Source organism: Alexandromys fortis, unplaced genomic scaffold (assembly GCF_014885135.2).
Source record: "Alexandromys fortis isolate MF-2015 unplaced genomic scaffold, M_Fortis_MF-2015_v1.1 scaffold_302, whole genome shotgun sequence".
NCBI lineage: Eukaryota > Metazoa > Chordata > Mammalia > Rodentia > Cricetidae > Alexandromys > Alexandromys fortis.
The window spans coordinates 344,757-371,307 of record NW_026068267.1 but is presented as its reverse complement, the minus strand read 5'-3'; the positions used below and the strand labels follow the sequence as shown (position 1 = coordinate 371,307).

At 42.4% G+C, this 26,551-nt stretch overlaps 1 protein-coding gene across 1 annotated transcript in view; it reads right to left on the bottom strand.

The window, feature by feature from the left end:
• Eif2b3 (eukaryotic translation initiation factor 2B subunit gamma) overlaps nt 1–26,551 on the bottom strand; it is a 56,007-nt gene that overhangs the window by 12,906 nt on the left and 16,550 nt on the right. Inside the window, exons 4-10 of the mRNA XM_050131909.1 lie at nt 20,715–20,874; nt 16,561–16,672; nt 11,789–11,878; nt 6,075–6,202; nt 4,631–4,821; nt 2,261–2,338; nt 804–952 (exon numbers count right to left, since the gene is read on the bottom strand). Of these exons, the coding sequence (XP_049987866.1) occupies nt 804–952; nt 2,261–2,338; nt 4,631–4,821; nt 6,075–6,202; nt 11,789–11,878; nt 16,561–16,672; nt 20,715–20,874 (908 nt within the window). The remainder of the gene's footprint in view (nt 1–803; nt 953–2,260; nt 2,339–4,630; nt 4,822–6,074; nt 6,203–11,788; nt 11,879–16,560; nt 16,673–20,714; nt 20,875–26,551) is intronic.

Genomic DNA, 26,551 nt, shown 5'->3' with positions numbered 1-26,551 from the left:
TCCCTCCTGAATGCTGGGGTTCCAACTTGTCAAACATAACCCAGGCTAGACTCAAATTTTAAATTCTCTTCCCTCAGGCTTCTGAAGTTCTGGGATTATAGGAGTCTGTTGGTGAGGAACCATGTTTTGTTTAAGTAAAGTTTCAGCAAAAGGTTTATCGTTGTATTTTTATCTCATGTAGTTGAGGCTGGCCTTAAGTTGCTATGTAGCTGAAGATGATTTTGAATTCTTGATCCTCCTGCTTCATGCCCAATTTATGTAGTCCAGGATTAAACCCAGGGGCCTTGTGCATATGCTAGACAAGCACTCAATCAACTATATCCCTAGCCCCAGACTTTGGACTTTTAAGGGGCTGAAGCAGGATGCTTATGGGTAGACCAGACTGAGCTACATAGCAAGGTCTAGGCCAGCCTGGGGAGAGAAGCCTGCCCTTAAAGCATAGCATGGCTTTTATGTCCACTCCCTGTAGGCCGCTGCCTCCAGGCAGCTTTGGGGTATTAAGGCAGGGGAAGTGACACTTCGTCGGCACAATGTCACTGCAGCACCACAAAGAGCTCACTACTGTGGTCACCTTCATGAAACAGGACCCCAGGGAAGAGAAGGCAGCTTCTCATAGGAGTGTATGGTTCTACGAGAAGAGGGGACTAGAGTTCACGTTATTATGGAAGCAAAACCAAACTTCAAAGGTGCTAAGCTTCTTCCTTCCTGTCCCCAGTGTGAGCCCTTTGTTGGGTTGGGTGAATCCACCAAGGCTCTTGGGGTACCAGAAGCCTTGCCTCACGCAGGCACAGAGGGAGACATACCCTTCTTCCACAATGACAGAGTTCATGAGAAGGCAATTGGTAATGGTCACTTTATCTTGTATGACACAGGATGAGCCAATGACTGAGCGCTTAACAGATGACTTCTCTCCAACCTGTGTATCCGGCCCAACGAGGCTGTCAGCTGCAACCTGCAGAAGGCAAACAGAGATCTTGCCATCCATCTCAACTATCTGTAATTCACCCCCATCTTTGGGGCTGGCATCTATGGACTCTTCCAGAGAAATAACTTAGGGGAGTGATTAGTATTTCACAAGACCCAAAGACCAAACAGTTTTTCCAACACCAGCTCCATCTAACACTGAAGAACAGGCCCTTCTCTTCCAAGAAAAACAAAACAAGACCAACAAATCAGACATATGTGTGCACTTACATATTTGTATACTTAGCCCAGACTGGCCTTCGGCTTTTCAGTTTATTTAATTTTTTTTTAAGACAGGGTTTCTCTCTGTGTAGCTTTGAAGCCTGTCCTGGAACTCTTTCTGTAGACCAGGCTGGCCTCAAACTCACAGAGAACTGCCTGCCTCTGCTTCCCAAGTGCTAGCCTTAAAGGAGTGCACCACTCAGAGGCCCCCAGCCAACTTTTCTTCGAGACAGGGTTTCTCTGTAGCTTTGTAGCCTGTCCTGGAACTTGTAGCTCTTGTAGACCAGGCTGGCCTTGATTTCAGAGATCTGCCTGCCTCTGCCTCCTGCATACTGGGATTAAAGGTGTGCGGCCGCCACTGGCTCAGCTCCCTTTCTCCTTTTTATTGCTTTTGGAGACAAGTTCTTACTATGAAACCCTAAACTTGCATCCAACTTGCTATTCATCTCAGGCTGGCTTAGAACTCACGTACTTCCTGCATCAGTCTCCTGGATGCCATGGCTGCAGCTGTGTACCACAACATCTGGCTTCAGAACTCTTCATATTTGTGAAATACAGGAGATTGGATCCAGAGATTCATAAATGTTGAGCAAGTGCTCTACCACTAAACTATATGCCAAAGCAAGTTCCAAGCGGCCAGAGACAGGGTCTTACTCTTTCCCAGGCTAGCCCTGCATGTTCTGTAGCTCAGCAGGCTTTGAACTTGTGATCTTCCCACCTAAGCTGCTCCAGTGCTGAGATTATAGATGTACCACCACATCTGCTAGGAAGTCTCTTATATTTTTTTCTGTGTGTGTACACATGTGCATGCTATGACATGTGTGGAAGTCAGAGAGGAACGCTTTAAGTTTAAGTATCATTTCTCCCCTTTCAGCACGGGAGTTCCCGGACTGTACCAAGGTTGTCAGGTTAGCAGCACAGAGCTTTACCCGCTGAGCCATCTCTCCAGCCTGATGAAGTCTTCTTGAGTGAGACCCTACTACTACCAAGATGGAGATGGGACTCCCCTTGTACTAATGGGGTCCCAGTGCCCCTCAGGAGGTTGCACCTGTGCTCTGCTTACGCCAACACTTACCAGGTGTCTGTTGGCAATCTGGGCTGATGGGTGGATCATTGACTCCTCTGGACAAAGCTCAGACAGCAATTTGGGTACCTTGAGGAAATAAGTTTCGTAGGTAAAGAGGTGAAAACACCTAACCAACACTTTAGGTAGAACTCAACGCCCAGTCAGGGACGGGGCTCTCCGCCAGTTGTGTCAGATAAGAGAGCGTATGCAGCAGCTTCACTAAGGCCTAGACATTCTTCTGACATTTCATGGGAAAGGAGGTCAAATGGAGCACAGAACACCGCGAATCCCGCTCAGAATAATTCTGGGTTCTTTTCCTTGTCTCCTGGGTTACTGTGGCCATGCATGTACCACGTGAGAAGAGGAGCAACGTTAGACAAACTCTACAATCAGGACTGACCCAAAGAAAGAGTCCATGTCCCTCCAAAGGAAACGAGAAAAAGAAGCTTATATTATTCTTGCCTAAGGCTGAGAAATGAAAAGCAAGTTGAAGGTACAAGGTGATTTGGTCATAACCTACTTGGAAGGAAGAGAATGCACGTATCTGTGATTCTCCAGCATGGACAACACAGGGCAGCTGTACAAACCATTGTAGGTGGTGGCCATGCTAGCTGGGCGAGGTCTTGTCAGCACTGGCTACAGCACCATGAGTCTTCTTCTATGACACTCCAGTCACGGCCCTGTGTGTCTATCTGCTGCACCATCAGAGGGTGTCTTTCCAGCCCCAGCCTGTTTATAAACCTGCTTCTGGTCCTGAGTAAGAGTGGGGAACACTGTGTTTTCTTATAGTTCTCTGGTTTGGGGTTCCCCTGGATTCATAACCAATCCACATTGAAGGCAGCTTAATATCTGGGGCTGAGGTTATGTCTACCAGCTAGTACGAGTCTTTTGTTATTATTATTTGAGACAGGGTCTCTGTATGTAGCCCTGGCTGTCCTGCAATGCACTATGTAGATCATGCTGGCCTCCAACTCACAGAAATCCTTCTATCTTGTCTCCTGAATGCTGGGATCAAAGCTGTGCAACCACCGCCCTGCCTACTAAGAGTCTTCAAGATTCATGAACCAGAGAAATCTCAGTTTTCAATAATATTTTTAATATCATCTACATCTTATCTTACCTCCCAGTGACAGTTTTGAGAGTTCTATTAGGAACAATGCCAGTAGTTAATCTTTCGTTGTTGTTTCTCAAGACAGGGTAGCCCTGGCTGTCCAGGAACTCACTCTGCAGACCAGGCTGGGCTCGAACTCCAGAGATCTGCCTGCCTCTGCCCCTAGGGAGCTGGGATTAAAGATGTGCCACCACTGCCGTATTTAGTAGCTAATCTTTTTATTATCTCATTCCAACTAACTCTGCCTATTTTTACCTCAGCGCTTCAGCCTCCCCAATTTCATTTGCTGGTCTCAATATTCCTTCCTCCTGTGCTTGCTTCTAAGACTATGAAGAAACCTCCACATCTTCAGCCTTTTCTCTCCATGCTTTCACTGATGTGTTTCAGACAATTCTCCACAGACACTCCTATCTCGAGTCATCTGGTCACTCAATTTCCTCCCCCACCCCTTTTAGTATTTTTAAAATTTAGTTTACCTTAAACACCACTAACAAAAATACAAGCAAGAAATTCCTACAGGGTTTCATGCAGCCCAGTTGGGTCTTGAACTCAGTATGTAGCCAAGGATGTCCTTGAAATTCTAGTCTTTTTGCCTCTGTTTCCTGATGCTGGGAGTATGGGCACCATACCAGCTGATGCAGTACTGGGGAGCGAGCTTGGGGATTCCTGTGTGCTATCAATGGGGCTACATTCCCAGCTGTTTTTTTGCTTTCTTGAGGAAGTTTCCTTTGTTGTTTTACTTCATTAAACTATGTGACTATATAATATTTATCTATTTTATTACTCCCCACCCCCGACCCAGACAGGTCTTGCTATGCTACCCAAGCAGGCTTTCAACACAAAATCCTCCTGTTTCTGCCTCCCAAGTGCTGGGATTACAGGTGTGAGCAAACATGGCTAGCCTGGAATCTGCTACAGAGCCCAGTGTAGCCTCCACTTTGCACATCTCACTGCTGAGAGCTGGGGTTATTGGAATATACCATCATGCTTGGCTTTGTCTGCTTACTTAGAAGTAGTTATTATACAAATATTCACCCTGAAAAACAGGAGAACTGCTGTAGCCACAGCTCAGAAGCTAATCTCCCTAGAGATCTTAGGGCTTCCTTGAACTCACTGACTTCCTGTCTTTGGATTTGCCCCTGACAATTCAAGTCTTGCTGATCTTGAGGAGTGAAGACTGTGAATGTTACCATTTCCCTAATGAGAATAGTAAGACAGAAAGCATGGTCTAGTTTGAGGGCAGGAAGACCCTGAGCCCATCCTCTCACCTGCCTGTTGGCTTCCATGTAGAGCCCCAGGGTGCTCACTCGAGAGCAGAGTCCCTCTTTCATGATGTGGACATAGCAGCGCACCTGTGAGCTAGAAAAATCTTCCCTCGTGTCTCCTCGAAAGGCATTCCAGCAGGCATGATATGGAGCCAAAGTCAGAGTGTTGTCATTTTTTATAAAACTGTAAATATCTTCAGAGCAAACATCCAGAGTAAATAAAAAAGAGAAAGAAGGCATGGGGACACAGATTGATTAACAGCCTGCCTTGCTATGTAGATTGGGCTGGCCTGGAACTCACAGACCCCCTGCCTCCGCCTCTGCCTCCTGACTGAGAGACAGTCAGGTCTTAGAAGCAGGTGTGGCTAATATTCCTTCCTACTCTCCTTGAAACTCATCACTAAGTCTGAACCCCAAGGAACCCATCACAGCTGAAAGACCAAGTCAACTAAAACAGGCAATGGATTTTCTTATACGCTTGAAATACAGTAAACACTATAAAATGTTATAAGCACTAAACTAATATATAAGAAGTCCTAAAAAGAAGGTTGGCTGGCATTGTGATGCTCACCTTTAAACCTAGCACCCAGGAGCCAGAGGCAGGTGAACCTCTCTCAGTTCAGCCCAGCCAAGGCTACATAATAAGACATAACACATAGTCTCAAAACAACAATAAATCAAAGCTTTCAAGCAAACCAAAAGCCTAAAAACAATAATTAAGCATCACTAAGGAAAATAATAACCTCTGTAAATCATGAAAGCACACAGCATGTATGCAGGTGATCACAGCATTTGGAGTCACAGTAACTATTCTAGTTTTCTTTTTTCTTTCCAATTCTTTTTTGTTGTTTTTTTGAGATAGGGGTTCTCTGTGTAGCCTTGGCTGTCCTCGAACTCACAGAGATCTGCCTGCCTTTTCCTCCTGAGTGCCGGGATCAAAGGCGTGCACCACCACAGTCCAGTATAATGAATCTTAGATGTTGGAGCCAGAGTCTGTGGCTGCAGCCACCACGCCACTCTGTCACCACTCTGTGATGGGGCAGGACACAGGGCTCTGAGGGCAATCAAGGCATTCCACCTCGACAGTCTGGCTGGCCTCTGGTTGTACTTGTTTGCTTCATCACCTTCTCTCACTGACAGAGGTGGTAGGTCTAACTTGAAGAACCAGGAAGCTGAGATGCGGTAAGGAGAATCTGAAGACCTATGGTTTAGTGGGGAGCATAGTCAAAAAGGATGGACCAAATAATGGGTCTGGAGGCTTGATCAGCCCAGCCCGGAAGAGTCCAGGAACCAACTGTGTGATCAAGCGCACCCAGAGTAAGGCCGGCTAGCCCATTTTGTCCTGTAAACTAGACGCTGGCTGTCTTAAGTGAACATCTTGGGATGTCATTCTCTCCCAAGGTTCTTCGACCCCTGTTCATCTCACTGCACCAAACCAAACACCAACCTAAAGACTTCAGCTCCTTTTTCTTTAGATCCTCTTCTTTGTCTTCCTGCCTCTGTTGTGAGGAAGTTGAGGAAAACTGTTTTCTTACTAGGTATGGAATCAGTTCACTTCGGATGGAAGTGATTGACCTAGAAAGAAAGAGTGGCCAAATGTGAGAATTTTGTATCCTTCTGGGTCAGAAATTATTTGTACTCAAGGAAAAGCCAAAGATCTGGATTTCCTTTAAAGGTTAAGACAGAAGTGGGGAAAAAAAATATAAGAATCCCTTTTCTTGGTCCTTCCACAAAGTCCCAGCTTCATGGTATGTATATGTATGTACATCCTTACACATGTATGCATGCAGTATATAACACGGTGCTTTGATTCCTCATTAGCAACCATCCACGAGAAAGCAGGCTATTCTGTTTGTGGGCGTGTAAGATGTATGTGTGCACACATGTCTCTGTGGGTGCATAAGTGCATGTATACAGAGGCCAGGGGTGCTGTCAGGTGCCTTCCGCTATCAATCTCTACCTCTCACTGACCCTGGGTTCACTGATTTAGCTAGGCTTGATGCCCAGTGAGTTTCAGAAAGATATCTGTCTTTGTTTCCCCATCACTGGGGCTACAGCTACTGCTGCAACTAGCTTAAATCACTTTTTAAAAAAAAATTCTAATTTATTTTATGTGTACGGGTATTTTGTCTGCACATATGTCTGTGGAGGCCAGAAGAGGGCATCGGATCCCTTGGAAATGGAGTTACAGATGTTTGTGAGCTGCCATGTGGTTGCTAAGAGTAAGCCCTGGTCCTCAGGAAGAACAAGTGCTGTCAAACAATCTTGCCAGAAAACACCACCCACCCTTCCTTTCTTCCTTTTCTTTCTTGTGACAGGGTCTCTCTATGTAGCTCTGGCTGTCCAGGAGCTCACAGAGATCAGCCTGCTTCTGCTTCCTGAGTGCTGAGATTAAAAGTGTGCGCCACCATGCCTGCTGCCCCCCCCTTTAAATTTATTTTTTTTATGTATAGGAGTGTTTTGCCTGCATATATGTGTATACCACATGTGTGCCTGGTACAGGCAGAGTTCTATGTCCAGATGACGAGATAGAAGGCTTTTAGTTTTTTGTTACATGGAGACAGTGTCTTAATGGCTCAGGCTGGCCTCTAACTGTCCACCCAAGGACAACCTTGAATTCTTGATCCTCATGCCTTTACCTTGTAAGGGCTAGGATTACAGGCCTTACTGTCATGGCTGGCTCTGTGGAGATGTTGTTGTGAGACAAAGTCTTACATGTAGCCCAGGCTGGCATAGAATTTAGGATTTGCTTGCCTCCGTCTCCTTACTGCTGGGATTGTGAGCACGAGCCATGATGTCTGTTATATATTTATTTCATCCTGGGGGTTGAACCCAGGGCTTTCGACACACTAAGCAAGTACTCAGCTACTGAATTATAATGATTATAATTATAATGACATATCATTAGATCTCTTCATTTTTGAGACAAAGTCTAACATTGTAATCTAGGAGGTCTTGAACTAGCAGCCAATCCTCCTTCCTCAGCTTTCTAAATGGCAGGAATTAAAGGCATGGGACACCAAACCTAGCCTCTCTGCACATTTAGAATTCATTCCTATCCCTAAGTGGTTCCTAAAAAACATTATATCCCACTGAGCGAAGGTGGTGCACACCTTTAACCCCAGCACTCGGGAGGCAGAGGCAGGCAGAGCTTCGTGAGTTTGAGGCCAGCCTGGTCTACAGAGCAAGTTCCAGGACTGGCTCCAGAGCTATTGAGAAATCCTATCTCTAAAAACCAAAAAAAGAAAAGTTAAATTCCAACTACTCAAAAGGGCAGGTCTCCAAATATTGTAGCAGTTGTACTTACTAATGGTTGCTAAAGAATTCCCACAAAGTTAACTTCAACCTACTGTAATATCTCAGCTGAGACTGACACCGAGGGCAAGAGCAGAGTTAACTCGTGCAGAGAATGACTCCTAGAAAGGAGCAGTGAATAGCTGGCCCGAGCTCTGACGTGCTTCTTCATTTGCCCTTTGTGGGTCCCAGGAAGCAACTTCTTTCTGATGGCATCACAGGATGTCAGGGGCTGCAGAGATGCTCACCTGCCTGCTTGAATTCCATGCCCAGGACACACACAGCAGAGAGAATCAACTCCTGCCAAGTTGTTGTCAGACTTTTCCACATTTTCCACATACATATCAGGGTATGAATGCCCAAAAGAGGACTCTCTCACTCTCTTACCCTTCCTCCCCCCCCCCTCTCCTCCTCTCTCAGTAAGTAAGTAAAAAATTAAATGTAAAAAAAAGATGATAGGTTGTTGTGTCTAATGAATCTTTAATGGCAGAAGAAAGGACTTGATATTTGGTATAGCGGATATGCTTTTTAAATTAACATTATTTGTTAGCTTATCTACAATGCAGGCCTCCTGTGCCTGCATGTGTTAGTGTGTATACATATATACCACACTGCTGTGTAAGGAAATTAGAGGACAGACTTTGCAAGCAGGCTCTTTCCTTCTACCGTGTGGATTCTGGGGACTGAACTCAGCTTTGGGGGCATCCAGTATGCTTTTAACTTTTATTTAATAAAGAAAATGAAAAGAGGTGGGTGAGAGTGCAGGTTTTTATATCACCGATTAATTTATTTAGTATTTATGACACATGTTTTATATGTCAGTTGCTGTGCTGGGCTTTGGTAAATGCCGTTTCTAATACCTAAAGGAATTATTAGTGGGGCGGGCCGAAGACAGGGAAAGGGAGAAAGAGCAGGTCAAACAGGCGGGGGAGCAGACTGTGAACGCGTCTAAGCAGTTATACTACTCTGAGAGACGAGGCACGAGGGAGGGGCTGTAGTGTGAACAGCACCACAACCCTCGCTGCTTCTGTCAGTACCCATTCTCTACCAGGGGCCCCACTAAGACACAGGACCACACACATATGCCGTAAGGAAGAAGGCAAGAGAGAAGCAGAGGCTGAGGGAGGTAAGGGAAATTATGAACCCTGGAACTACACAGTACGTGGTCTTATGTTATTTTTAAAGGATCAAATCAAATATCTTTGAACATTTCTGTGTAAGCTAGGAGTCCCTGTATTGAATTTCAATGGGATTTTTTTCTCTTGGTCCTTTGATGGAGATTAAAAATTTCCATATGAATACAAGAATGAAACAGCAGAATACTTATTCTTAGCTTTTTTTTTTTTTTTTTTTTTTGTCTGTTTTCAATACCAATGCGGATAGCAAATATTCCTTGGTCCCTTCCCTTGGAGAACAAGTCAGTTCTTTTGAAGGGACAAAGCACAGACAGCTGGAGGACGTTTAGGGCCTTCACGGAACAAACAGAATTGGCAGCGGGCAAGCAGACAAGTCTTGGCACACGATCCTTATCAGCACTCAGGGTAAGTGATTTGAAAAGACATGAAGCTGTCCTGCCAGGTCGCAGCCCCTTCTGCTGGCGCTCAACGTCAGATGTATTCCCGTACAGTGCAGCTGACCTAGCTGTAGAGGTTGCCCATAGCTGTGCTAAGAACTGGAACATCGCAAGGCTATTGTGAACCATTGTGGAGTCACCAAACCCAGCTAGATACACTTTATATCGAAATTTACTTTTACTATGTGCACTTTGACTCTAGCAACTCTGGGAGATGTGGGCAGATGGGGAAGGGAACAGATGTGGTTTGGGCTGAGGATCCGGATCTACGTCAGAGCAGACTGCAGAGGAAAAGCCCCAGCTGGCAGCCCTGGCAGTCACAGTCATCACGGATGGCAGCTTGTCCTCAGAGCACACACCACTCTATTGCATTTGTCAGGGCTGCAGCAGCAAACTGACGTGTCCAGATGAGCTACAGATGAGCTGCGGCGGCAAAGATAAGGCTGGCTTTGTTGTAAAATTGCCTGTACACCCTGGATCTAAAAGGCACAATTCTATTTGATAGTATTTAGAAAGCATTCCTTCTTTTTAAGCCAGTGATGGCGCACATCTTTAAGCCCAGCATTCTGGGAGGTAGAGGCAGGCGGATCTCTGTGAGTTCAAGGCCAGCCTGATCTACAGAGTGAGTTCCAGCACAGGCTACACAGAGAAACCCTGTCTTGAAATAATACAAAATACAAACAAACAAAAATACTGGCTGCTCTTCCAAAGGACCCAAGTTTGATCTGAACACCTATATGGCAGCTCACAACAGTCTCTGTAACTCCAGGCTCAGGGGATTGCCGACACCCTATTTTGGTCTCCATGGGTACCAGAAACTCATGTGAAGCACTGGGCTTAGTTCTTTTTCCTTTATTTCATATATATCCTGGCCCATCAGCCAAAGAGATAGATTTTTGTTCTGTTTTGTTTTTTGGTGCTAATGGGGCCTGAACCCAGGGACTTGTGCACACTATGAAAGTGCCCTACTTCTGAAGAGCATTATATTCCCAGTCCCATTTTTACTTATTATTGTAAGTTGCTAAGGCTGGTGTTGAACTTACTGTATAGCTCATGTAGGTTTGAACTTGTGATCTTGCTGAGCATCCTGAGCAGTACAGGCCCGCCTTGCTTTGTCCAACTCAGAGCTAGAATTTAAGCTAAAATTCTTTGGCCAAACTCTCTGGCGGAGTTTGGCTGCTGTAGTGACTGCTTTTCAGTTACCAGCACTGTTCAAGGCAGGAACTTATCCACAAGCCACCAAGAGAATTAGCCTCCTAGTCATTGCACCATTAAGTCTTTTCCTATCTACTCTTCTTAGAATTCCAGCTATATTTCTACTCAACGTGTAACCAAGGAAGACCCTGAGCTTCTGACCCTCCTGTCTCCACCTGCCAAGAGCTGGGATCACAGGTCTGCACCACCACACGCAGCTTATTTAAAGTTTTATTTAAAAATTCTGCTGGCTTATTATTTGCAAATCCCCAAAATATAATCAGGGTTTCTTTGGTATAAGCAAAGTAACAGTATGTAGATAATCTGATTTATTTCTAAAACAGAAATGAAAACCAGCTGTGATCTTTGTATAAACTGTTATCTGACATTAAGAAGACTTTGGGCAAAGCATTTACATGGGATACACAAGGCCCTAGGTTCCAATCCAAGCAGTGCAAACAAAGAGTTTGAACCCTATCTGGGAAAACCAAAATCACAAGGTAGTTTGTTAGTTAAAAACTATACCTCATGGGTCAGGCAAGGTGACAAACATCTTTAATCCCAGCACTCAGGAGGCAGAAACAGGCAGATCTCTTTTATTTTGAGGCGATCCTGGTCTACACAGCCAGTTACAGGCTAGCCAGGACTATATAGTAAGACCCTGTCTCAAAAACAAAAACAAAGCTGGGGGTGGAGCACACCTTTAATCCCAGCACTTGAGAGGCAGAGGCAGATGGATCTGAGTTTGACGTCAGCCTGGTCTACAGAGCGAGTTTTAGGGCAGTCAGGACTACGCAGAGAAACCCTGCGTGACTGAGAGGTTAAGTGAGCATACTACTCTTGCAGCCAACCTGCATTCAGTTCCCAGTACCAATGTCAGGCGTCTCACAACGCCCTGGGATTCCGCCACCAGAGGATCTGATGCTTCTGGCCTCTAAGAACATCTGTAATCACGCGCACCCACACACATACATATAATCAAAGGTAAAACTAATAACAAAAAAACCCTATACTTGTTAAAAAAAAAAAACTGTAGGTTTAGAATTGCAAAACTAAAAAGTTTGAGAAACAGAATGCTCAAAATCTGTAGGCCTTCTTACCTATTTTCCATTAAGAAATCCACAACATATTTCTTCAAGCAGTAGAGATGGGCATCCACGAGGCCCGTATGGAAATGTATTCTAGGGTGCCTGTAGGAAGAACAGGAAAGAACAGGTTCAAATCAGATAATACAGATTAACGTTAGTCTAGTCTAGCATCAGGTCTTGGGCTCCAGAAGAGGGGGAAGGGTCAGAGTAATGATGCCTATGCCCCAGCCTGGGGAGACCAGCATGGTGGGTGCTAGCATTTTTGTTCTAAAAAATTTGTTTTTTAGGCTTACTTATTTTATTTTTTTGCTTCCATGTATGTAAGTGTACTATGTGTGTGCCTGGTACCCTCCGTGTGCAGAAAGACTGTGAAGGACGGGTGTTACTACAGTGTTGTACCCTCACTGGCAGTTTCATCTTCCACAAAAGCACTTACCTACAGTCTGATAATATTAAATGAAAACTTCCAAGAATCAAAAAATTGTAATTTTAGAAACACATATGTGGTGAAATCTGGTCCCCCCCTATTAGCCATCTTAGTTATCAGATTCTCTGTCTAGCAACACAGGACTTACGTTCCAGTAGCCTTTAGTTTATAGTGGCGCCAACGCACAAAGGTAGTGAAGCTGAAAACTTGGATCTGCTCAAGGGAAGCCAGAAAGTCGTTTTTTTAAGTTATGCCGAACATGGTGGCACATGCCTGGTGTGGGACAATTGTATTCTGTCAATCATGTTTCAAATAAGCACTGATTGGCCAGTAGCCAGGCAGGAAGTATAGGTGGGACAACCAGACAAGAAGTATAGGCGGGTCAATGAGAACAGGAGAATTCTGGGAAGAGGGAAGCTCCCTCTGCAGTCCTGTCCAGACATAGAAGAAGCAAGATGTGACTATGACGCTGAAAAAGGTACTGAGCCATGTGGTTAACATAGATAAGAATAATGGGCTAATGTAAGTTATAATAGTTAATAAGAAGCCTGAGCTAATGGGAAAACCAGTTTATGATTAATGTAGACTTTTGTGTGATTTTCTTTGGGACTTAACAATTGTGGGAACTGGGCAGGACAGAAACCCTGACAACACATGCCCTTACTTCCAGCACTCAGAGGCAGAGGTAGGTGGATCTCTGTATGGCCAATACTAGCCTGCTCTACACAGTAAGTTCTAGACTAGTCAAGGTTACATAGTGAAACATTGCCTTTAAATTTTTTTTGTTTTAAAAAGTGAAGTTAGGGCTGGAGAGATGGCTCAGAGGTTAAGAACACTGGCTGTTCTTCCAGAGGTCCTAAATTCAATTCCCAGCAACCATATGGTGGCTCACAACCATCTATAATGATATCTGGTGCTCTCTTCTGGCGAGTAGGCATACATGCAGACAGAACTCTGTATACATAATAAATAAATTAATCTAAAAAACAACAAAATAAATAGAAAGACAAAATAAATAGAGAGACAAAATAAATAGAAAGGAAAATAATCCTGGATGAAGACGAAACACAGACATTAAGCACTATGTATTCTGAAAACTCATTAATATGGTAGTGAAGGTTTTTGTTTGTTTTTAACTCAAAGCTGCAAACTCACAAAGAAAAAGACCAGGAGAAGGGACAACTATAAATTTTGGAAGCTGGACAATAGGAGAATAGTGGTAACAAATTTAGTACATTCAAGAAAACAGAACTTTAAAAAGAAAGCTAAGAGCCAGGCATGGTGGCACATACCTTTAATCCCAAGCACTCAGGAGGCTGAGGCAGATGGATTTCTGTGAGTTCGAGGCTAGCCTGTTTTACAAAGGGTGTTCCACGAGTCAGGGCTATACGGAGAAACCCCCTTTCTTGAAAAAAGCTAAAACTAACCCAACCCCCCCACCCCGCCAAAAAAAGCAAGCCAAGAACAAGCTGATTTGTACTGCTGAAGACTCACGATTGGAATTGGCAAGATGACGCTTCCTCACACAGGCAGACAGCTGGAAGATTTCCCTAGCTCTCTACAGCCTATATAGCTTAATGTCTAAAGACACAAGCTTTCTCATAGGCAAGTTTCTTTAAGGAACTGAAAAAAAAATATGGAAAAGTAAGAACAAAAGTTCAGTGCTTTGGATTTAGCTGCTGCTTCTTCTTCTTCTTCTTCTTCTTCTTCTTCTTCTTCTTCTTCTTCTTCTTCTTCTTCTTCTTCTTCTTCTTCTTCTTCTTCTTCTTCTTCTTCCTTCTCCTCCTCCTCCTCCTCTTCTTCATTTTTTTTTTTTTTGAGATAGGGNCTTCTTCTTCTTCTTCTTCTTCCTTCTCCTCCTCCTCCTCCTCTTCTTCATTTTTTTTTTTTTTGAGATAGGGTCTTTTTTATGTAACCCTGGCTATCCTATGTAGAATGGCCCCGGACTCAGAGATCTGCCTGCCTCTGCCCCCAGAGCACTGGGATTAAAGGGGCTACCACAACTGGCAGATTTTGGCATAGAAAGCAGTCCTTCTATGTCACCTCTCCTTATCATAAAATGAGAGATTATTTTAGGAATTAGGGCTGGTTAAATATCAGTTGGGACACTAAATTAGATAAATTCATGACTTTCCATACACAAAGCAACTGAAGTTTAAGCCATTTTTTACTATCTTTAGTCCCAAAATAGATTTGGCCATGTTCTATGCAGTCTTGACAAATGTCCTTGTCTCCCGAGATAAAATGCCTAAACCTTCCAAGATGAACTTGTGAACATTTTATTTCATTTAAAAAGAAATCTTTAAAAGCTTGTTTTTAGATGTTTATTACCCTTCCAGGAAAAAACAAAAAACCACCCTTGACCCTTTGACTAGAATTTAAAAGCGAACCACATAGCATTGTGGGAAGAGGATCATGATTTTCTTATTGTTTGGCACAAATACTTTACAGTTTTGAATTATTAAAAACACATGCTTGTCAGAAATAAAACAGGATTTTTTTGTTTGGTTGGTTTTTTTTTCAAGACAGACAGAGTTTCTCTGTGTAGTCCTGGCTGTCCTGTAACTCACTATGTAGACCAGGCTGTCCTAGAACTCAGAGATCCGCCTTCCTCTGTCTCCAGAGTGCTGGAGCTAAAAGTCTGTACAATAGGAATCTTTAAAGAATCACTAAACTGCATTCAGCTGAGGAAACCAATTTTCTGTAGCCTTTACCTTTCTAAGTTCCCTTTATTGTTCTGCTGGAGTTTGAGGAGTCAGCATATACATTATATCTTTATATTAAACCTAGAATTCCCTATGTAGATAACCATGCTGGCCTTGGACAGATCCACCTGCCTGCCTCAAGGGAAAGCTGGCATTCCTTAGGGTCTAGATGATTGGCCAGCTGCTCTTTAGACAGCATGCTAAGAGGGAGGCTGTGAAAGAGACAGGTACAGAATTTACATAAAGCATGGGAGAGAGGGCCCTGTGGGTAAAGGTACTTGCTGTGACTGCCCAACGGCCTGAGTATGATCCTTAGACCCACATAAGGTAGGAGAGAACGGACACAACAAATTGTCCTCTGACCTCACATGGATGCCAAGACACTTGTGCCAAAGCATACACATCATATCCACACGGACACATACACAACATGATAATAATAAAATAAAAAAGAATTTACATTAAAAATAAAGGATTATAATAAATATAACATGCCCTATCACTAAACTTTGGCTATTGAACTTAAGTTTGCTCTTCCATTAAAAAAAAAAAATCCAACAAAAAGAACCAGCTACCATATGTGCAAGTACCCTTAGGGAGGAAAAAGCCAGATAAAAACAAAGGTAACAAAAACAAGAGGCTTTTGCTGGGTAACCCTGATCTGAAAGGAGGTGGAGGTGCTGGAGAGAGCTCAACAGTTAAGAATTAGTTGCTGCTCTTGCAGAGGACCCAGGTTCTATTCCTAGCACCCCCACACAGTGGTTTACAATCATTGGTAACTAACTCCAGTTCTAGGGGCTCTAATGCCAACTTCTAGTCTCCATGGGCACTAATGTACACAGTGCACAGACATACATGCAGGCAAAACACCCATATACATAAAAAAATAAAAATAAGTAAACCTCAAAATAAATTAATAAATGAGTAGATGGAATACACTCAAGATCCTAGGATGTAGTGTGATTATGAATTCTATATACTTTGTTGATAGACTATTTAACTTTTAATGTTTAAGAATGGTTCTTAATACACATTTCATAGATAATAAGTAAGAAAGAAAAAGATATTCTGTTATAGGATACAACATGACGAACTTTGAGGATATCATGCAAAATGAAATGTCAACCACAAAAAATATATATAGCATTTTACTTACAGAGGATACATAAACTACTCAAATTAACTGATAAACAAAGTAGAACTGTGATTGCCAGGGACTTATGGGAGGGAGAGAACAGGGAATTGTGTTTAGCGAGATAAGAGTTTCATATTTTCCAGATGTAAACTTCTGGAGATTTGTTTCCTAACAACGTGGTCGCATCACCACCACCGATGGTGAATTATGTCACTCTTTCTAGCTCTTCTTAAAAGGAGGCTCTCTAACACTGTCGTCCTGCTCCCACCCTGCCCCCCAAGGCTTCACTCTCCCTCAGTGCAGGACTTGTCTCTACCCTGGTTAAGAGAAGACTTAGGGAGTGCTGTGTGCACGCTGTGAAGAAAAGCTGGTGTCCTGTCTCCAGGGAAAGTGTTCACATACTTTTCTCAGTTTCACACAGTATAATCTAGTTTTCGTTCCTTCTTTCCCATGGTGGGTGGTTTTATTTGGTTTCAAGAAAAGGAGAACTGCCAAGAAGACAATCCCTGGGGCTTACTTCTGCAGGATGGATCCCTTAATGACCAGCTCTTCATCCAAGTCTGCTTCATTAGCCATAAAGAGCAGCCTCTTTCCTGTGCTGTCCACGCCAACGAAGTCACGCTGCTCCACTGAATCAGATGAAAGAAAAAAATCAAATCAAGCCAGTTGTCCTGTTTGCACGACCACTCAGGGACAGGGGACCTACTTATATTGCTCTTAGAATCAAACAGGAAGTGGTAGGAGGGGAGTCATGTTGAGCATCACGCCACACACTACAAAGTGTAAAGCATAAAGGGTCAAATATATTTATATCGTTCTAAAGGACACTACTGGGAAAACCGGCCATCTTTGAATAAAATGATAAAGTACTGTACCAGAGCAATTTCTGATTTTAAGGCACTGCTTTTTGGGGTGGTTTGCAAATATACATTTAAAAGCAGAGGGGACTCAGTAGCATCCTATTTTCAAGTAGTTCCCAAATAATACAGTTTATATATATTGTCTATGCATATTATATATTCTGATATGAATATATATAAAAGGAGAAAAGGATGTAGCAAATGCTAAAAATTGGAAAATCACTGGACAGTGGTGGTGCACACTTTTAATTTCAGCACTTGGGAGGCAGAGGCAAGCAGATCTCTGTGAGTTTGAGGCCAGCCTGGTCTACAGAGCAAGGACTGTTACACAGAGAAACTCTGTCTCGAAAAACAAAACAAAACAAAACAAACAAACAAAAACCCAAAACAACAACAACAACAAAATCTAGGTAAAGTTCTTTGTACTACTCTATAAACTTCTATGAGTTTTAGTACAGCCAGGACTCCATAGAGAGACCCTGTCTCAAAAGACTCAAAACAAACAACCCAAAAAAAGTTAAGAGGCAAGCATGGTGGTGCATGCCTCCAATACTAGTATCTGGGAGGCTAAGGCAAAAACATTTCAAACTCAAGGCCAGTGTGAGAAATAAAAGAAGCTGGGCATGTAACTCAGTGGTGAGGCATCTGCCTAGCATGCAAGAGGTCTTGGGTTTCAGTGCCAGCATCGAAGGGAGGACAAAATGTGCAAAAGTCTAGACACAGTCCAATCAAAAATGCAGATGACTTGTCTACTACAAATCACAGTACAGCAAGGAATTCTCTCTTACAAATAACCTAGGCCACAATAAGTTAGGTCCGTTCACTGTGAAAGTGGGGATGCTTTTATTTAACATTATTTGTAGTCAGTCAAAATTAACTACATACCTACTCAGCAACTGTACATATGATTAGGGCATTGACAAAAAATGCATTATTTTACTAGGTATAGAGAGTCTGATGGTAGGCAATTATATGCTGCCAATTTACTGCTACTTCCTATGGTGTATTTCTTTTCCCCAATCACAACATAAATACCTCAAAGGTTGATTTATTACTGTTTTTTATTTCCTACAACATCCAGCTCATTGTTAGACTATACTATGTGCCACTTGGCTGGGGAGATGACCCAGAGTAAAGTTCTTGCTGCACAAATGTGAGGACCCGAGTTTGATCCCTGGCATCCTTGGGAAAGTTAGATATGGTAGCATTAACTTGTAGCACCAGAGCTGGGGAGGCAGAAACAGGAGGATCCCGGGGAATGTTGGCTAGCTACTCAACTGAATCAGAGGGCTAGTTCAACAAGAGAATAAGAAGGGCCGGGCAGTGGTGGCACACGCCTTTAATCCCAGCACTCGGGAGGCAGAGGCAGGCGGATCTCTGTGAGTTCGAGACCAGCCTGGTCTACAAAGCTAGTTCCAGGACAGGCTCCAAAGCCACAGAGAAACCCTGTCTCGAAAAACCAAAAAAAACAAAAAACAAAAAACAAAACAAAACAAAACAAAACAAAAAAAAAAACAAGAGAATAAGAAAAAACAGTGACTGTGAAAGAGGTCTAACACTGACATCTGGCTACCAGATACAGGTGTATCCACATACAGAAACACATTTAAAACACATACAGCACAAACACACAACTATTCACACTAGCAACTGCACAGTTTGTACATCTTTTCTTTTCTTTCTTTTTTTCCTTCTTTTTTTTTTTTTTGGTTTTTAGAGACATGCAGACAAACTTATGTGGATTAGCCCATAGCACTAAATAAAGCAATGACATTTATGAGGAAAAGACCCACATACTACATACATGGTAGCACATTCTTGTACTCTTTCTGCTTGGGAGACCAAGGCAGAAGGACCTTGAGTTTAGGGACACAGCCCATACTATATAAGAAGACACCGATTCAAAACACCCAAACAAACCTATCCCCTTCCCCCACAAAAAAGAGATTCAGAAAAGACAAGCAGCTGGGCATGGTGCCTCAACAAGTAAACAAAAACCCCAAACAAAAGACAAGAGCTCTGAAAGGGAATGTTAGTGTAAGATCCTGGGATATGAGAAGCCAGGACAGTTTCTGCAGGCAACTGACACCAGTAATTCACATAAGAGATTTCAAAAAGTTTGTTTTCTTTTTTGTTTTTTTTTTTTTTGAAACAAGGTCTCTCTATATAGACCAGCTGGGCTTGAACTCACAGAGATCTGCTACCTCTCTCTCTGCATGCTGAGACTAAAAGTGTTGGCCACTATGCCCAGCACAATGGTAATTAAAAAAAAAAAAACTTGAAAGAACCAGGCAGTGTTGGTGCGTACCTTTAATCCCAGCACTTGGGAGGCAGAGACAGGTGGATCTCTGTGAGTTTGCGGCCAGACTGGTCTACAGAGCAAGTGCCAGGACAGGCTCCAAAGCTACACAGAGAGATCCTTTTGTGAAAAACCAAACCAAACCAAACCAAAGCAACAAAAAAATCCATTTAATGACTAATAGAAATAGGCAGATCTAAGTGACAAGGGTTTCTTTTATTTTCTGACTTAAGATGTGACAAAAAGACAGAGAGAATTTAATAAACCAGGCCCTGGGTTTGATTCCTAGGACCAATGGGGGAAAAATAATGCCCAACATGGTGCATTCCTTTAATCTCAGCATCTGGGAAGCACAGATAGGATCTCTGTAAGAGTCCAGACTTCTACATTCAGAGTTCCAGACCAGATAGGGCTACAACGAGACTGTCATTTAGTGAGACTGTCTTAATAAAAAAAGGAGATGATTTGAATTGAAGGATTATCTAATATGCTAAAATGTAGTTATAGGAAATTAAAACAACTGGGACTGGGGTTGGATTAGTAATAAATACAAAAAAAACAAGCAAGCAATAAAACAAGATGGTATTTAGGAAAATAAGAACAGGAAAGAAAAATGTACACAACTCAGCTGTGAATACTACATACAATCATAGTAATATAACCATTAATTAGCTAGTTAGTAATGATTCCAATGCCACATTAGGAAGCTGTATGGAGTTTAAAAACAGGAGCAGAGGATGTGGTAAGACAGACCTATATCTTTAAGTTCCTGAGTAGGAAACCAACGGATAATTCCTAAAGCTAAAATATAAGAAACACCAGGAGTGGTGGCGCATGCCTTTAATCCCAGCAGAGGCAGGCAGATCTCTGTGAGTTCGAGGCCAGCCTGGTCTACAAAAGCTAGTTCTAGGACAGGCTCTAAAACTATAGCGAAACCCTGTAAAAAAGATACTCAAGGACTGCTGGAGAGATGGCTCAGAGGTAAAGAGCACTGGCTGCTCTTGGAGAGCACCCAGGTTCAGTTCCCAGCACCCACAAGATAGCTCACATCTGTCTGTAACTCCTGGTCCAGGGGATCTGATTCCTGCATACATACTTGCAGGCAACACACACACATGAGAAAGTATACTAAAAATGTACACAGGTTATATATAAATACTATACCATTTTATACATAGGGATGAGTACAGAGAGCTTTGGTAGAGTGTGGCTATGCGCATGTGCTTTCATCCATGTGTCCTAGGGCCAGTTCCTCACAGAGAAACAGGTGCCATGTATTCAATTATTCGAGACTTAAATAGAATGCAAACAGTTTGAATTCTCCTTTCCATATATAAAAGTATATATGAAAATTTAAATAATAGGTTTAAACTTTAAGCATCAGAGACTGTCTTGATTTTGACATGAACCCTTAGCACAGTATCTATAGGGCATAGCAAGTTCCAAATAAATGTTTCTTATATGAAAGGATGAATAAAAATAATAATTATAAAATCAACTAATCTACCTTACCTGTTTTTTTTTTCCCCTTCTGACCTGGAACTGGTTCTATGCTATCTTGTCCTCTTCTCATTAACATGGCAAGTGTTGCATCATAAGCTCTGAACAGGTCCACAACCTCATGTAAAGCAACATCTGTGATCAGATCGCAGCTCAGGACCAACACATCTGTCTGTCAAATGAAGACAGGAAAGTAAACATCACAAAAAATAATGGCTCACATGAATAAAGACAAACACATCACAACTTAGAAATATACAAACCACACAGTATGTTCAAATCTCGTTTGAACAGGAAAAAAAATAGTAAAATAAATGGGGTTATCCTAATGGAATTGTGCTAGGGCAGAATCTGAACTCTCTGCTGTCCCCTTGTGAACCTTACCGGGCAGCCCTAAGACACTTCTGTCTGGCACCAGATTTTTAGGGTCAGTCTTAAACTATGAAAACTATTACACTGTCTATTTCTATGGCTGGAAATAAAATAGCTTTTTAATATTTATTTAGTTAGTTTTTCAAGACAGGGTTTCTTCGTGTAGCCTTGGCTGTCCTGGAACTCACTCTGTAAACCAGGCTGGTCTTGAACTCAGAGATCAACCTGCCTCAACCTCCAGAGTGCTAGGATTAAAACATGCATCACCACCGCCCAGTGGAAAAATATCTTTATAAAAAATCAGCAGGAGAGATGGCTCAATAGTTAAGAGAACTTACTACATTTGCAGAGGACCTGCGAGTTTGATCACCAGTACCACATGGCTGTATTAGAGAGGATTTGCTACCTCTTCTGACCTCCATGGACACCAGGCATTCACCTCTCTCTCTCTCTCTCTCTCTCTCTCTCTCTCTCTCTCTCTCTCTCTCTCTCTCTCTCTCTCTCTCTCACACACACACACACACACACACACACACACGGCAAACCACTCTGATACATAAAGTAAAAATAAATCTAGATTAAAAAACAGATATTCTGCTAACATGCTATGAAATAATACAATACCTCATTCTGTGCTAATTCACATTCTAGGTAGTGAACAATTACAAGAGAATTTGAAGCATTACTAAGAACCCACTTAATCTTGTAACAACATCATATAAGCAGTATTGTTACTATTAATGGCATTGGCTTCTATTTTTTATGGATAAGAAAAGTGAGGTCCATTCCTGCAATCAGTATACACTAGGCATTTAATAACTGATGAAGCAAGTACTGAGCATGTGTAAAGTTGTACATTCAGTTGGGCAGTGGTGGAAAATACCTTTAATGCGGGTGGATCTCAGAGTTCAAGGCCAGCCTGGTTTACAGAGTGAGTTCCAGGACAGCCAGTAATACACAGAGAAACCATGCTTCCAAACACACACACACAAAAAGAAAGAAAAAGAAAGCAGGTGGATCAGGAACTCCAACCCCCCAACAAAAGAAATCAGACAACATCTATACATATAAGCCAAGGAGGAAAAAAAGTCTGCAGAATCCTACTTTTTGGCACATAGTTTTTAGTACGAGAGCACAGAAGTCGCTCCACTTCATTATAATGAAGACAGCTGGAGTGAAAATCTCTTTTTTTCTAGGTTGCCTTAATAAGATGATTGTTTTTATACGTTGACTATTTTATGATTAATCAAATTAATCATAAAAAAAAAACTAAAGAAAACGGCTCTGATGCAGCTATCCTTGAAGTGGTGACAAAACTGTCTTGGTAAATAAACGCTGACCTTATTCAGTATCTGCAAAAGTGTTTAAATCTGTCATCACTGTGAACGCCAAACATGCAAGTCTTGTATAATTGTGAGCAGGCCTGTAGGCTTACTTCTCTTTGCTTTTAGACAACTTTTCCCCTACAGATTGTTGTGTAACAGCTGTCATTGTCCTCGACTTCTTCTGTGTGTCACCTGCTCCCCCAACCAAACAGAACAGATGCACTAGGGCCCTCCATGCCAGAGTAAACAATAAAAGCCGAGAGTCCCTCTTAGACAAGGGAAGCTGCGCTACAAGGAAGACTCCAGAAAAAAAGCTGCAGAGAGAACTCTGAAACCAGACCAGCTGCCTGGAAGCTGTTTACACCGGTCACTTGGAAAGACACCTTCCAACCTGTTAAACTGCCTCCAGGCTTCCCAGCTTTGTGGCTGTCACGCATGCTGGGGTGCGCCTAGGTGACATAGCTATCTCTGAATCATTTCTGCTCCTGTAAGTAACCCTTTACCCATACCCCTGTAAGTAAAACCAGAAGTTAATAAAAAGAGTAAAACTCAGCTGGGCAGTGGTGCGCACGCCTTTGATCCCAGTGCTTGGGAGGCAGAGGCAGGTGGAGCTCTGTGAGTTTGAGGCCAGCCTGGTCAGTATACCAACATACATGGTCTCCAAGAGAAAATACCACTGTAGTATTTAGGAAGAATTCAAAACACTCAGGAATTCAAACTACAAACTGCTGCCAGTTAGTGTTGACTAAAGCAAACAAATCAAGCTCAGAAAACTCAATTACACTGCAGAGCAAAGCCCAGAAATACCTCATTACAAGAACATTTTCAATCAAGCCAAAACCACTGAGTAAAACTAGGAAAAAAACCTCAAAAGTTAAACAGAAAACCGGATGCTTGTCTGTTGGAGGTGATGGAGGAGGGAGGCAAGAAGAACTCCTGGAATAATAGCTTCGTTTCCTGGTAGCGACTATGATAAATAATACACTCTGGCAAACAATCTCCTATACCGAGGAAAAAGAAAAGCATAGCTCCCTGGAAAAAAATGTCAGGGCTTGGTAAAATACCAAGCTTTTACCCACCTACTTTCCAAACAGTGACTATGATCCCAATCACCACTCTCTACTCTAACCCCACCCATCTGAAACTAAGGAATTGCTACTTGGTATGACTAGAAACAGTCAATTTACATTTTCCTATGTGATCCAACTCAATCTAATCTCCAAAAGAAGTTGTAGGCTTTTCCAAGCTCCACAGTTAACTGTAACAGAGACCTCACTGGTTTAGTTTTGGTTGAGAACGGTTTGGAAAAAATTCCCAGTCTGTAGTCTCCAACAGCAAAAGGCCAGCTGCTGCTAGTTCATTCTCACTGAGAATTGGGTGGTAGGTGCAGGGAGGAATGACTGCTGGGTGTGGTAGCACAAGCCTTCTATCCCAGCACCCAGGAGGCATAGGCAGGCAGATCTCTGTGCTTTTGAGGCCACTAAGGGCTACATGATAAGACCCTGTCTCAAAAAAAAAAAAAAAAAAAAAAAAGATAATCCTTAGGCTCAGAGCTAAATATTGCTCGTGTGTCTCTTAGCCCAGTCATACTGTCACTACTGTCTAGGCCTGAAGTCAGACACCTTGCTGGCTTACAGGACCTAAACTCGAAACTCGCTCTCTCCCACCCAGACTCCACTTCTAAAATTCCTTGATTTTCCTCCTTATTTCTACTGCACTGCCTTAGTCCAGGTCCCAAAATCTTCCTAGTCTTCAAACATCTTTAAAATAAAAACTACCTTAATGAACACACATATAAAGACACCGCTGGGCAGCGGTGGTGCACACCTTTAATCCCAGACTCAGGAGGCAGAGAGAGAAGGCTCTCTGTGAGTTCAAGGCCAGCCTGGTCTACAAAGCAAGTTCCAGGACAGGCTCCAAAGCTACAGAGAAACTCTGTCTTGAAAAACAAAAACAACAACGAAAAACCAAAACCAAACAAATAATCACATCATACAGCTAGACTAACAAGCACAGTCTCAGACTCTATACATCTCAGTTAACTTTTAATTTTCCCATACTTATTTATTTAAAAAATTGTTTTATGTGTATGACAGATTGCTTGCATGTATGTAAGTGTATGTACCACATGTGTGCCTGGTGCCCATGGAGAGCAGAAGAGACTCCCTGGAACTGGAGTTACAGATGGTTGTGAGCTGCCATGTGGATGCTGGGAATTGAATCCAGGTCCCCTGGAAGAGCAGTATGTGCTCTTGACCACTGAGCCATCTCTCTAGCCCCAATTTTCTCATAATTAATTCTTTGCTCAAAGATACCATAAAATGGTAATCTTTAAGCATAAAAAGATGAATTTATATTACTTATTAAATTTTATGTTTATTCAAATTTGTATATTAATAACACGTATGTGCATACTTATTTTCATAAATCAATGAAACAATTGGCTCCTGGCTGAATATCCGACATTAGAGGACTCAGAACATCCTCAACATTTTTCAGAGATTTTAAAAATTCTATTTATTTTATTGTGGAGTGGGGTATTTTCATGTTGTGCATATGGGGCGAGAGGATAACTTGTGGGAATTGTTTTTCTCCTACCATGTGGGTCCAGGGATCATCTCATGATTCAGAGTAAGATAGGCCATCTTCACAGGAGCTTCCAGATGTCTAAGTCAAACAGGATACTTGTTCCTACCAGTGACATCTGTGATGACAGTCTACTCCTTCTGTCCAGTTCCTTAGCTATATCAGTCCCCACTACCCTACAGCCCTTTGTTCCACGAAAGGGCTGCCTATAGGGAAATCATGCTTAAAAGCAAAGCTTTAAAGTTTTCTGGCTTATCAAATGAAATACAGGCTATAGCAGCTCCACCCCACAGATCAGATTTCCACCCAGTAGCAATGAGAGACAACGGGATGGAAACACTTAAAGCTGGGGATCTATGAGATTACTGAAGCAAGGGAAACGTTCTACTGCACATTCGCAAAGTGAGAAGTAAAAACCAAACCAAAACAAAACAACGCAACAATAATAATCAAAAGGTTTTGAAAATCCCAGTCTGATGCTGGACAGTGATGGTGTTCACCTTTAAGCCCAGCACTCAGGAGGCAGAGACAGGCAGATCTCCGTGAGTTTGAGGCCAGCTCTGGTCTACAGAGTCAGTCTAGGACAGGCTCCAAAGCTGTCCTAGAGAAACCCTGTCTTAAAAAACTAAAAAAGAAAAAAGAAAACCCCAGTGTGTCTCCGCGGTAACACCTGGAATTTTCACGAAGAGCGGTAGCAAAGAAGCGATCCTCAGGGGTAAACTGCAGCCCACCAAAGCATTCATCAGAAGAAAGCTGCCACTTACAAAATGTCTGTAGGCAAGTCAGGACCGAGTTCTCAGATCCTCCCTTGACCAAATTATACTTACCTTTTCCAAACAGACAGATAGAGATCTGACAAAAACAAAACCCTGGGCAAAATGAAAGGTTCCAGGAAAGACCGATTTGTAACTTGATAAGGACATCAAACGCTCAACTGAGAATAACTTATGTTTAGTTTTTTACACATCTAAAAATAGAATGTTTATTCAATTTTTCTAATAAGCTGTTTCCAGGGGATTTCATCATACTTTATTCTTTGTTGTAGCATGTTTGCTGTTTCATAAAACATATAACAATAGTCCTTCTTTTACATCAAAGGATTTAAATAACTAGGCCTCTAACAACTTGTGTGCTGGTATCATTATCCCTGCCTTGTGAGTTGTGAAACTGAGGCAGAGAGTAAACGAGGTTTGCCTTTGGCTACAGAAAAATTTCTGTGTAGGTTAAATAGAGAATCACCAACTGTGCCACTTTAAAATTCAGAGAAGCAATGAGACCTGTAACATAAGGTACACGATTAGAACACAGGCTACTCTATTATAGATCCGGTCTACTTAGGCGCCTTAAATATACCTCACTAGCCTTCTCTTAGAACACTTGCCTAAGGAATAACCAAATTTGGTTTCTAAATGGCAAGAACAGCACTAATGACCAATGATCTCAGAAAGGCCAAAGCTCAAATGCAGATCCGGCTTACGGTCCAAGGAGTCACTTAGTTTTTATGTGCTGAGCACAGTACCCTACTTTGGCAGGCTTCTTGTCCTCCTATAATACTCAGTCCCAGTG